Source organism: Vigna unguiculata, chromosome 4 (assembly GCF_004118075.2).
Source record: "Vigna unguiculata cultivar IT97K-499-35 chromosome 4, ASM411807v1, whole genome shotgun sequence".
Taxonomy (NCBI): Eukaryota; Viridiplantae; Streptophyta; class Magnoliopsida; order Fabales; family Fabaceae; genus Vigna; species Vigna unguiculata.
Genome location: NC_040282.1, coordinates 2,359,520 through 2,373,228, shown reverse-complemented (window position 1 = coordinate 2,373,228; position 13,709 = coordinate 2,359,520). Strand labels below are relative to the sequence as shown.

The following is a 13,709-nucleotide window of genomic DNA, read 5'->3' as shown; positions in this document are numbered from 1 at the left end:
TCCTGAGACATTTTCCTATATAAAACCACTCATGCGAACAATTTTAGAATTTAAAGGTAAAGAAAGAATATACTCTTTTTGGAGACTTTTTTAAGAGTCCTCAAATATATTGACTCACTCTTAATAATATTAAGAGAGTGCTTTTGTGTTTTTAACACATTTTTATGATTTTTTTTATATATAAAAGAGTTTGGTATGGATAAAATATTTCTGTAATATTTTAGAAGAGAAATAAGGACAAATTAAGCGAGTTTCTGTATTGATTAAAATCAACTATGAATAAGTTAGAAATAATTTTTTTGATAAATTATTTATACATGAAAACAATTATACAGATATATTATTTTAATCTTATAAATAGTGTTTTTTTCTTATTGTTATTTTATAAAAGTGTTCACTAAACATGCATAAGTTGTTAAGCAGCTTATAGCTAATAAACCTAATACATTTTGTATAATTCATAACAAACGATTGAAAACTAGGGATGCAAAATGTAAAACTCATTTTCTTTACCTTTATGCTTCGGTCAGTCAAAAGAAAAAGGCTAAGCCTGTTCCCTTTTCAAAAACTCTCAGCTTTTTCACCACCCTTTTATCTTTGCTTTTGTCACCCCACAACAACTCATTCTTCCTCTCTTCTTGAAACATAGGCCGGGTTTAGAATCATTGTGAAGTCCTCCTCGTATCAGGCCGAACATCTTCTCCTTCGCGTAAGTCAAAGACTCCAAACCTTTGTTTCCTTTCTTTTCCAGTTTTGAGGTCTTGGTTTTGTTTTGGTTGCGATCAGAGCCTCATTACCTTTTCTTGTGCTCTTGTGTTTTGGTTCCTTAGGTTGTTTTGGAGGTTGTGGTGCTCTTTTTGCTTAGGGTTTTCTTCTCATCTAGTTCAGAATCCGTTCGAGGTAAGGGAAGTTAGTCTTTATTTTAGATTTTGAAATAAATTTCTTGTTTTGGTTTTTGATTTTGTTTTGATGTTTGGATTGATGATTCTACTGAATTGGAATGGATTGTGTTCTTTGTGGGTTTGGATTTATGTTTTTGCACGTGTGAATAGGTGAGACTCTATCGTTCTTTCTTTGGCGAAAGCTCTAGCCTAAGCAAGAATAGCAAAAACTCATCTTTGCTTCCATTCGAGTTTTTGCTTAAGTGAGAATTCTCGCTCAAGCGAGAGAAAAGTTTACCTGGCTACAAATACCTACAGGGACGTTTTTGCTCCCTCCTTGGCCTGTATTGCGTGAGGGGAGGAAGAGGAAAATGCTCATCAACCTTTTCTTCCACAATGATATGGATTGGTTTAGCAACACAACCATGTACAACAGTCTCCATCTCTTCAACATGCTTTGACATTGACGGTCCACTGTCATCAGATATGATGCTTGGCTTGCTTGCACAATGTTCTTCATTTAATAATACAGATCCTGTTTTTAATTTGGCAGGGTCACCCTCTTTCTTTGGATTGTTTTTCAAAAAGCATGCAAGGGTCATCTGGTCGTCGTCGTCGTCATCATCATCACTTGTCCAAGTATTTGTTTCGTCCTGGTTTTTCACTCGTCTATCAGAAGCAATATTCGGCTGCACTAACAAATTTTTAGTTCCAACAGTCTCGCGTGAATGAGAAAAACCGCCTTGATCATCAGATGGGTTTTGACTTTCAACCTGCTCAGGAACATCAGTAATCCTAGCGAAGGAAGTCTGACTTAAACGTTTGGTAAATCTAGATAATATCTCATTTGATTTGTTGCGTAAAAAACATGCAAGGGTTATGCTGTCTGAATCTTGATTTTCAGAATTGGAGATACAGGAAGACTGGTTTTCTGAAACCTCAATGGAAGTGACCTTGTCACTACAAGAGATATCCACTAATTTCTGGGGAGAATTTCGACTACTTTTTGTGCGTCTCTTGGACATCGTCTTCTGCGGAAGATTGCTGTGTGCAGAGACGGAGTAGAACTCATCGTCGTGATACACCTCTGTATCTCGTACTTCTTTGGTACGTTTAGTTCTTTTTGCACCTTTCTTAGAACTCTTTTTCTTGGGAACATTGCTGCAAGCAATGAACGAGAATTAGAATACAAAGGTATATCGGAAACAATTTTCAATTTCAAACATTATATGGCCAGCATGTTTACTGAAAAATTATAGAAACTGGATCAAAAACTTAAGAAACATAAGGTTTACAGAGATTATAAAGACTAACAAAGTACAGTTCCTCGCAGAAACAATAACTCTGGCTGGTTCTTGGAGGCACCATTATCGTCCCAACATATATTTTTTACTTCCTTTTCTCTAAACCCAAAATGTATCTATATACAAACATCTCTTATTCTTAACTCTATTGACATGGTAACTAGTTCCTAACTACTTGTAACTACATCAACTAGCTTATTCCCATTTCCCTTATTTCTTCTCGGATAAACCTCTGTAATAGGGGTAGTATCCTATCAACAATAATCCTAACAATCCTGGCATCACACGTGTAAGATGTTGAGAAACAAAGGCAAAATGAAAGGGAGATTAAAGGGCAGTACCTTGACTTGCGCTTCTTCCGGATGTTTGAAGAACCAACATCAGATTTTGGAGCTAACGCAAGTAAAGGTAGAAAGTCATTAAGTGTAATGGTTGGGCGTTCAGATTCTCGATCAACGAAGTTACTACCAATAATAGACCTTTGCTTCTTTCTTGCTTCTTGAAGCAAAGGAACTTGTTCAGGACATAACACCTTCCATCTCCTGTTCAATAAGAAGAATACATGTAAGGTTATAGAGATTGAAGGATTTTAGATTTTCATCATTGATGTTAATTTGAGCGCATACTTTCGGCATTGAGAATCAGTACGGGGAGGCACTTCTTCAGCAATCTTAGACCAGCAATACCCATGCTTTGCAATTGCATCTTCTAATTTTAAATCCTCTTCCTCAGTCCATCCACCCCATTTCAAAGAAGGATCCAGACTATTGAGGTATCTGTCATAAGAATGTTCAAGAACTTTAACAAGAATCTAAGACCGTAAGGACATTATGTCACCAAAAATTTTAACCAAAACACATTACCTGTCCCTACATTGAGATTGGATCCGGCCAGGAACATATTTAGCTATTTGATTCCATTTGCGCCCAAAAAGCATGACTGCTACTCTTAACCGTATATCTTCCTCTTGTGTAAAGCTCCCTTTCTTCTCAGGACAGAGGGATTTTTTCCATCTGCATCAGCAGACAAAATGCAGCCACAAATAAACTTCACTTCTCCAGTAAACGTAACTCTGTTAATTTATTGAACCAGACATAATTGCATTGCATATATTTAACCTTTTAATATAAGTGATCATATAGTCATTTCATTTTTAATAATGTTTCTTTTTTATTTTAACATAAAGCAAGCTCGTAAGAGAAACAAAAGAGATAAAGAAAGAGTCTTGAACCATTCTGAATAGATATATTCTTTTTTTCCTGTCATAAGATATCAAAGCAAATCACTTTTCAAATTTGGACAGGTTCATCCTGATGCATTGTGAGAAACAAGGTATGGAAGTAATGCATCTCTTCAAAAGCTTAAATATAGAAGGACACGATCATTAGCCTTTCTATATAATTCAACCTCCGGAAATACATAAAAATACCACCATCCTAAAGAAGTAACCAGATATTCTCTCTTGAAACTGGGTTATAAATACTTCTTTTCCCAACCTGCCACTTTTCAACAACACTGTATAAACAAATAAGCAATAATAGTTCAAACAATACTGAGCTGAAATCAAATTATTAAATTGGACAATTACTACAAATCATCAAAGCCACATAATAACAGCCTAAAAGAAGATGATTCCAAGGAATCCGTAACATCAAACTGTGAACTACACATAAATCTACCTTGTTATCTTAAATAGGATGAAAGGCTGCTGTCAAATATTATTTGATTTCAGATAATGGGCTACAAAATGCAAAATAAATCACAAAAATGGAACACAACTTAAATAGCTAACCAACCTATTTGAGCACTGGGTTCCTGTCCGACGTTCTAAAACAGAAGCCACGCATTGCCAATTGCTATTACCAAAATATGTCACTGCAGAACATAGTTGAGCATCCTCTTCCTCAGTCCATTCACTATTTAGCATGGCAGGATTTAAGCTCCTTTGGAATCGTGACAAACATTGAAATGGAGTCCTGCTTGTGCCCAATGATGAAGCAATATTGAACCAGTTCTTGATGCCCGTATCTTGGACAATAAATAAAAGGGACCTGTCCTCTTCCTTAGTCCATGCACCTTGGTTGACCAAAGGATCTTCATAATTCAACCACCTGTGGTTGCAATTGCAAACCATTAAAATATAGTGAATCAAAGGTATGAAATCCAACCATTCATACATAGACACTATTCTATGGTCTACATAACAGCATCTATGATGATAACAACCACCACAGACTTATTAAGCACGACTATATTAAAAATCATGTCATGTACAATCCCACCTGCATGATGTGTTGATCTCGAACTCTTACTGAAATCCAAATTTGGTAAACTGTCTGTGATGGTGATCGTCATAGATGTCTGCAATGTCGGGGAAAAATATTCTTCATAGAAAGGCAATAAACATGAAACAATAGTCAAAGAACTGTATTGACAGGACTAAGAACCAATAATAGCAACATAAACATTTTATCATAACCAAGAACCATATTTCATGCATACAAACATGCACAAGAAAGCTTCACCAATTAGTATATACATACCCTCATTAAATTCAGCACGTGTTCACCAATATCAGAAACATAAAATACTTCATCATAGAAAATATCAATTTTTTCACGCACAAAAAACACAAAAGAAAAGCTCACAAATTAAAAAACATATACCTTGATTCACATTCTGCACCAGTATGGCCACCAACATACATAGAAGCTATCAGATCCCAATTAACTTTAGGCAAAAAATTTCTAATCCTCTCTGGTGTGACTTCAAGATCCTTAACGGATGCCATTATATTATCCATGTCATCAGCATCTCCAAGCAAGCCCTCTGAACTGTAAAGGAGGTAGGTACAACAAGGGGAAAATTTAAAAACAAAACAGGGGAATGGTCACATTGGTCAAGCAGCAGCAGTTAGTAATTTAGTAACATACGACAAAACAGAATTGATATTACCTTGTTCTATCAAGTGAAAGTGAGAGTTGAAGCACCATTTCTTGGAATTGTTGCTTAATTCCCTTAAAAAGATTTCCCCTGTCTGCCTTAGACCATTTTTTCCTATCCAGTGAAAGTGGAAATCTTTCCAATACCATCCTATAATTAGCAACACGAGAATTTTCTTCTGGGCCATAACACATTGCAGGTACCTTTCTACGTTTCTGCCAGGAAAAAGTTGGATCAAGGATTACCAATATAATCAGTGACAATTGACACTTCGAGAAAACTAAGATGGTGACAAATGTCAGGTTGCCAGCCAGTAACTAGATAACAATAAAATTACCTAAATATTTGCACTCAGTTTCTGTGCAAGATTGCTAAGCAATAGATTCAAACCCCTTAATCATACCCCCAAATCAGGCATAATACCCAAAGCAAATAACAAAGACTGTAAATCTAACCCTTCTATCAAAGGCTGTAAAGAGAAAAGTTACAAATCTCAAACAAAAATGGTAAAGTATCAACGCCATACCCATATCCAATACCAGTGCACATGATACTCCAATACATGTATATAAGAAGTATTCTTCAAAGCTTTTATAATTTTTAAAATTTAGTAACTGACAAATTTGAGATATGGCTCCAATACCTTGGAAAGTCCCACATCAACTCCATGAATCACATATCTAAAAAAGTGAATTTTAAATTTAACTCAACCTCATAAAATTAGCTTGTAAAATCAAATTTTCACCAACTTATATACAATAAATTGCTCATATCTCTAGTTAATGCGAGATTTCTAACACATCCTTCACACAAAAACCAAATATCTCAAGTGTGGCTTATAGATGGTCCAAAAGGCTCAACAAACCTTATTGGGATAGGCTCTAATATCATCTAAGAAAATGGATTTAAACCTAACTCAACTTCGCAAAAATCAACTTGGAAAATAAGATTTGCACACACTTATATATTGTAGTTTAGTAATATCTCTAGTTGACGTGATGTTGTATTTTTCTTAGTATGTAAGTGTACTACAGATATTAGTCTGTGTTATAACATTTAAAATAACAGTTACCCTGTTTCCCACTATAGCATCTTCAAAGAGGACTGTCACATACTACTATTTGAGATCGGTAACTATGGTGTAAAGTTATTTTTTTTTCTTTTAATTCATGCTAGCATTAATAGGCCGAAACATATCTTGAACTTTTAAGAACCTTTCCTCGCCATTCCAGTTTTATATTAAGCATGTTTCAAGTATCCAGGCTTTCATAGGAGAGAACCCTTTCTCTCCATAACTATTTCATATTACCACTCAAACCCACTAAGCTGTATTAAACAGATACAATCTATAGTTTTCATAATTTAAAAAACTAAGTTTCAACTGAATGAGAATCTCAAACATTATCCACTAATCTACCCAGAGATAAATATATCTATATATGACTAGTACAATCATTTATGATGAAACAGTACAAACAATAACTAACACTTCAGTAAACAATAAAAGCATCATACAACTAACCTTAAACTTCTTTGGAGACCTTTTTGCAGATATTAATTGAACACGTGGATCTTTTTTCAGTGATAACACGTTCCCTGTTCTTCTAGTGCATGAAGCCTGGAAGTCCTTAAGAACTTTAATTTTATTCCTTATCTTTTTGTTTTCCTCAATTTTAGCCTCAAGCTCAATCAACTTACCTCTAATAAATCTCTGCAAATCCCTATTTGTCTTAATGGCGTCAATAAAACACTGTACAACAGGAGGACAGCTCAATCTTTTCTGTTGTAATCTAGATGACTCCCAGGCATCAGGTTCAGAACTCTCAACAAAATCACTAAGCTGCATTTCAATGTTTTCAATCAACTCCTCTGTGGCACCACCATCAGAATCGAAATGGGTCGAGCCATTAGCGATGTCACCCTCACAGCCCATGCTGGAGATCTGATCCTCCGCAACCAACTTTTTTATCCCACCTTCATGCAAACCTAATATTGTCATCATTCCAAGTTTTTGTTACAAAAATAAATAAATAATAACAAAGTCCTAAAACAGAACTGCCAACAAGACAACTTGGGGAATATATAAACATTATAAGGTAAAAACCAAGTCCCACTTTCACTTTGACAAGAGATAGTACGTTATTAGGGAAGACTGAGATCCTGCATTGACTAGAAACTACAAAAAGTACCTGATAAGAGCTTATAAAGCTTAATACAATAGCTTTGTACGATGAATTCAGTTAGGCGACCATAATCAAAGAAACATACATCCAAATTCAGCTACACAAGAGACACCTAAAACTCATTTCAAGGCATCGTTTCAAAAGTCTAATACAGTTCAGTTAAGACATGCATGTATCCAATGTTAATTTTAGATATATGATTATAGTCTTTCCTTCACTTTTAATTACCGCCAAACCAATTTTGCTTAAACATCAACAAGTTCCAACCACCAACCAATATATATATTTTATTCTCTACTTATAGCTCACCTAGCATTATTATTTCCCTTAGATTCACATTCCAAATTCAGAAATTAGAAATCAAAATTCAACAACGAGAACGCACACAGGAAACTCAAATACCTTCGTTGTAGTCGCCAAACCTTTTCATGATGGCGCGCACTGTCTCGAGGTCATCCACGTCATCGTCGTCGTCAGACACGGCCAACGCCGACTCAAGCGGCGGAAGAACGGACAGAGGCTGGTATACACTCTGCACTCTCTTAAGACATTCGAGGTCGTCCTGGTCGTCGGAGTCCGAGTCGGTGGCGACGGGAACAATGGCAGTGCCGGCGTCAGTGAGAGGGTCCAACGACGGAACATCGTCTTCAGCTGCGAAATTATCATCGGAGCCAGGGACGACGATCATGCAGGCTCGGGAGAGCGCGGCCATATCATCCTTGAAGCCGTCGTCACCATCGTCGTCGGTTGATGAGAGATTGTCGTTTTCGAAATCGTCGACGCGAGGAGTCATCGCATTGGGATTGTTAGGGTTTCTTCTGAGTTTCAGGGAAAAAGTGTGAAAAGAAAGAGTGAAAGAGTGTGAGTTTAAAGGTTTGGTGTGCTGAAATGGTTTACGCTGCGGCTTCTTTCTGTTAGAACAAGAGGCATTCTGGTTTTCTTTCTTCAATTTGTATAATTTATTGAAAAAATATATATAAATTTATATATCAAAGTATCTAAAATTAAAATTAATAATTTTTCTAAATTTGAAATTATATATTTTATTTTAATTTCTTATATCAAATTAAAATAACATGTTGATATGGAATCCTAAAATAACATGTTACTTAGTTCTCCATGGTGTCATAAATAACATAAAAAGTAAAAATATATTTATTCACTTCTATACATTCTAATAAAATTTTAGGGTGCTAAAAGTATGATTTTTTTTTTTTGCAATATATATTTCTTACATTTATTGAAACACAAAAAACAGGTTCTTGTAAACAGTTAAAGTAAGATTTCACGCTCTACAAAGAATAATTAATTTTATGAATTTTACCTATGAATTTAATGATTTTAAAATCAACGTATTAAAATTTTCAAAAAGTAAAAAATTATAACAATTGAGCACTTATCATAGCAATCAAAATTATGTAAAGTAAAATGTTGTATTATAATTCTAGACAAAAAATAGCTTTTAAAATTTAAGATAGAAATTTTATTATGGATTATTCAATCCTAATATTTAACTACTTAATTAAACAGAGGATCAATTATTGAAACAATCATTCTAGTATATATATTTATAGTTATCGGAAAAAATAAAATTATTAACTTTTATTAACATATTTTAGTTTCAATTAGAAAAATACTACATTTTGAACTAATTTTTTAAGTAACAAAAACCAAAAAGAGCGCGAAGCAAGTCTTTCGCGATTCAAACTCAATGGCGGTAAATATTTTAACTGAAATACCATAATAACCCTCTCATACCAACCAATCCAAATCGAACACGTCTTAACCTTACTTAGTGAACATATTTCATTGGACCGTACACAAACTTTTGTCACCGACAAGTAACAATAACACAGTTTTTCACGTCCCTCGTGTTTTTTTTTTCAGTAGCGTTCTTCCCGCCATTTTCTGCCTTCCTATTTATATGCACGAGAATTAAAATTCTCGGACCATTAAAACAAAAACGAAGAAAATTCGAATAAACCCAAAACAAAGCCCAGAAAGCAACAGAAGACCTAGGACATTGGAAATGGGCATCAAGGATCTCCTGAGGTTCATGAAACCTTACATCGAACCTATCCACATCAAGGAGTATGCCGGAAAACGCGTAAGAACCAACCCCATTGTTTTAAGTTTCGATTTTTCCGCATGATTTTATCTGGGGAATGTACATGTTCACTTACTTTGCAAAATCTGTAGGTGGGTATTGATGCGTATTCGTGGCTGCATAAAGGGGGTGAGTGTTGAGTATTGAACTGTGTGAATGGTTTTCAATTTTTGGGTAGTTAATGGTGAGAAGTTGAAGTTGACATTTTTATTTTTCAGCTTATTCGTGTAGTATGGAGCTTTGTCTTGATTCCGAGAGTGTAAGGAAGTTGCGATATATTGAATACTTTATGCATAGAGTGAACTTGCTTCGCTTCTATAAAATAACTCCGGTTGTTGTTTTTGATGGTGGCAATGTTCCTTGCAAGGCAGCAACGGAGGAAGAAAGGAACAGGCATGTTTTTTTTTTTTCCTTTTCTGAAGTCTTAGGTTTTGGATGAAGTTTTTACTCTTTTGGTTTCTTTCTCGCTTCACATCTTTCCTTTCACTGAGGTGAATCTTTGTGTGTGATTACTTGCAGAAAAAGAAGGGCTAATCGAGAATTGGCAATGACGAAGCTCAAAGAAGGGAATGTTGCTGCAGCTTCAGAGCTCTTCCAGGTAGAAGAATTTCTTAGATTTGAAAAAACAAGTAAACAGCACAGCATTGCTCCGTTTGGAGGAAATTGCTGATACTATATAGATTTGTCTTTAGCATGTAATAGCATGCTGTCTTAATATGATAAATGTTGAGTTTTATTGGAGTAGTCATGGGTAGTTTGAAGTGGGAAAGAATGAAAAATTAAGCAATGCACAATGCTAGCAAGTAATCTAAGGACAAAACTTAGTTGTAATTCTCATGTGTTTTTGGACCTGTTATCTAATCAAAGTTAATCTTTTATCTCAGGATCAAATACTGACCTTTATTGTAAACATTTAGTACGCATATTATTTAGGCAAAACTTTCATTTTAACTATAGAGCAACACCAACAACCCTTAAGGAACTACATCTACATTTTGTTGTGTATCTAATTGTTATCATCATGGTGGTAATTAAGGATTCTGCCTTTCATTTTCCTTTATGTACTGTTTGTGCCAAAGAGTCAACACAAAACAAGTATCTTTGTTTTGTGTGCAGAGAGCAGTGAATATTACTCCGGTTATGGCACATAAGCTAATCCAGGTATGCTGTAAACATTTTTCTGTTGTACAGACTTCGGACTGGTTCATCATTAATTAATCTATATTCTAGGGTAATTCCATTACATAATTTCCTTGCAGACCCTGAAAGCAGAGAAAATTGAGTTCGTTGTAGCTCCATATGAAGCAGATGCTCAGTTAGCGTACTTATCTCACCTTGGGGTAAAAAATGGTGGGGTTGCAGCAGTGATCACTGAAGATAGTGATCTTATAGCATATGGCTGTCCAGATGTAAGAATTTCAATAACATGAACTTGTGCGTGGAGGTTTACTGCTTTATTATATCTTGATTTATTACTGTTTCTCTATCCAGTTTCATATAACTGTATTTTGGATTGTACTCCGGTGGTTTTGAACAGATTATTTTTAAGATGGACCGAAATGGGAATGGTGAAAGAATACAGTTAAAGAAGGTATTTTCGGCTGAGTTTGGTAGACCTTCGTTTCGGAGTTTCAACATGGAACTTTTCACAGGTAAATTTTGTAGTTCAACATGGATTTCGATAATGTGTTAATGCATGAAATGGTCAAGGTTTCTCTGTAACCAACGATGAACATATGTAGATGGCTTCATATAACAGCTCTAGGGCTTGATGCATAAATGCTTATCATCAGTCAGGAAAAAGAGAAAATAAACTTGGAACTAGAGTAAAAGACCTTGTTCTGGATCTGTGTGCTTTGAAATGTTGGATACATTAACTTGAGGTGACTGGTAATTTAGGATTTTTGTCAAGAGATTTTAATAATTTCTGAAGAGTTCTTTGTTGTTTGGGTCATAGAAAAGAAGTCTCATGCTTTCTGGTTTAGGATAATCTACTAAGTGCTTTTTTTCTTTCACCTCTCCAGGTATGTGTGTCTTAGCTGGCTGTGATTTTCTTCCATCTGTTCCTGGAATTGGTATTGCTCGAGCTCATGCTTTGGTTTCCAAGTATCGGAACCTAGATCGTGTAAGTATGTTCTCATCTCCTAAAAAACATCAAGGTTTATTTCTTGTCCAAAGGAATTTGAACAGAAATCTAGAGAGAGCATTTTCCAGTTTGTAGTTAATGAGTTCACATATCTAGTAAGATCGGGAAATTTGAAATATATAGAATTTATATTCCACACAAGTCGCTACCACATCCATATATAGCAGAAGCCAATACATTTGTTCTTTTGCTTCTATTGTTACAAGTATAGATAACCCGGTTGCTGATACAGCCTCGGAGATATCATAATTAAGGTTCATATTCAGTTTCGTTACGACTAATATATCAACTCTTTAACAGATATTGTCTGTTCTTAAGCTTGAGAAAGGTAACCAAATGCCTGAAGATTATGCCAAAACCTTTCAAGAGGCTGTTGCAGTTTTTCAGCATGCTCGAATGTACCACTACTAAAACTCTTTCCTAATGCTATAATGATTATTTGTTAATTTTGTCAATGACTGCATTTGCTTCTGGAATATCTATGTAGATATGATACCACTGCCAAAGAACTGAAACACGTGAAGCCTCTTCCACAAAATTTTCTTGAGTCACATGATGGGAATCTCGATTTCTTGGGGCCGTATCCTTTATCGTGTCTTCTAAATAGTTTTTAGCACTTCCAAGAGAATATATGGTCAATTTTAACATTTATGCTTGTTCAACTTATATCGTTGTTTCTTTGACTAATGCAATTAGAGAAATTCCCCCATCTATAGTCAAATCAATAGCTGAAGGAAACTTGAATCCATCAACTAAGAAAGCCTTTGATAAGTCTGAAACTTCTAGATTTCCTCTGCACCCCACTGATCTCCAAAGCTTTGATCAAGTCCAGAAAGTTGAAGTTCCTACACCATCTAGGCCAAAGAATAGCTTCTCAATCATTGCTTCCCAATACACCAGAGAAAATAGTACAGGCAAGTGAAAACTTTGGATATCTTCACAACTTGTGTAAATACATTGCTAAGTTTATGCATGTTTTTGCTAGCATGGCGTATATGTTTAACTATGGCATGTTTATAATAACACTTTCTTTCTCAACAGTCACAAGGCTTTTAGATGAAGACAAGTATTCCAATGAAGCCTTGGCACTTGAAAAACTAATCATGCCTTTGGGAACAGTTGGAACAGAAGAAAAGACCATTGTATCTGATAACACTCCTTTGAAGGTTCCTGATAACAATCCATTTAGGATAAGAAAAAATGAGGAAAGATATCTGACAAAGGAGAATGTTGAAAAGATTTCTGTTGCAAGCAGCATGGAATATACTGACTTGTGCATGTCTCCAGATAACTTTCAAGAAGAGGGGTCTGACGGGAATCTCTTAAAGAAGAGGAAATTTCTGAACACTTTATCAGATAAAGTTGAAGCCACCTATGAACCGGTTTCAGTAGTGACTGAAGCAGAAAAATCTGATGTATGTTTGACAGTGGAATCCCCAGAAAGTGTAACTTCTGAGCCTAAGATAATTGCTGATTTGAAAGGAAGAAGTGAAAGTAAAAAGAAATCCAATAGAAGAAGCAACAGCAAGAAAACGGGGAGTAATAACAACAGAACACTTTTGCATTTCTTTTCTAGAGTGTAATCATTCTGAATATGTACATGTCCATATTTTTTGTTCTGCGGAAAGTTTGACTTCATTTCTCAGAGCTTAATAGTGAGAACTATAAATTAATTATAACTTAAATAGAAATTATTCTTAGATTAACTATTGCAATAAGAAAACATCAAAACGAACGTTTGCATTGAAATTAGTGACATTGTCATAGGAGGTTTGTTAAAAAAATGTCTACGTTATTTTTTTAATTTTTTAATCTTAATTTAGTTCTAATTTTTATAAATCGATACAATTTAATTTTGACTTGTGAAAAATTAATGTAATTTGATTTTTTATTTTTAAATTATCAAATTTTTTATCATAATTAAAGTTGTAAATAAGATGTTTTGTTATTGAAATTAATATACTCTTAATATCATATTTGATGAAAAATCTATTATTTGTTTTAAGAAATTGAAATTATATTAATTTTTAAAAAATCATGACTAAATTATATCTATTTTCACAAATTAAAGATAAAAAAATTGAAATATCAACTAAATAATTTTGGATAAAAATAATAATCAAATATTTCTGAAATTTGTGGCAA

At 34.6% G+C, this 13,709-nt stretch overlaps 2 protein-coding genes across 5 annotated transcripts; one reads left to right on the top strand and one right to left on the bottom strand.

Moving 5' to 3' along the window:
* Positions 1 to 1,183: 1,183 nt before the first annotated feature.
* LOC114182022 lies at positions 1,184 to 8,239 on the bottom strand. The gene is made up of 9 exons (XM_028068763.1): positions 7,714 to 8,239; positions 6,651 to 7,102; positions 5,141 to 5,343; positions 4,852 to 5,019; positions 3,982 to 4,296; positions 3,049 to 3,198; positions 2,812 to 2,961; positions 2,527 to 2,727; positions 1,184 to 2,042 (listed from the first exon to the last, which is right to left on the bottom strand). Exons 1-9 carry the CDS (start codon positions 8,102 to 8,104, stop codon positions 1,184 to 1,186), a joined length of 2,889 nt encoding a protein of 962 aa, XP_027924564.1. The 5' UTR covers positions 8,105 to 8,239.
* A 1,036-nt stretch (positions 8,240 to 9,275) lies between these two features.
* LOC114181651 (exonuclease 1) lies at positions 9,276 to 13,255 on the top strand. Of its 4 annotated transcripts, none has more exons than XM_028068161.1 (13): positions 9,280 to 9,418; positions 9,511 to 9,547; positions 9,637 to 9,677; positions 9,790 to 9,811; positions 9,938 to 10,016; positions 10,535 to 10,579; positions 10,678 to 10,827; positions 10,956 to 11,070; positions 11,443 to 11,543; positions 11,865 to 11,962; positions 12,052 to 12,144; positions 12,261 to 12,478; positions 12,606 to 13,255. In XM_028068161.1, exons 5-13 carry the CDS (start codon positions 9,966 to 9,968, stop codon positions 13,145 to 13,147), a joined length of 1,413 nt encoding a protein of 470 aa, XP_027923962.1. In that variant the 5' UTR covers positions 9,280 to 9,418; positions 9,511 to 9,547; positions 9,637 to 9,677; positions 9,790 to 9,811; positions 9,938 to 9,965; the 3' UTR covers positions 13,148 to 13,255. The 4 variants fall into 4 exon arrangements, with proteins under 4 accessions (XP_027923959.1, XP_027923962.1, XP_027923960.1 ...); XM_028068159.1 differs by having other exon boundaries at positions 9,299 to 9,418; positions 10,498 to 10,579; XM_028068158.1 differs by having other exon boundaries at positions 9,276 to 9,418; positions 9,637 to 9,811.
* Positions 13,256 to 13,709: the final 454 nt, after the last annotated feature.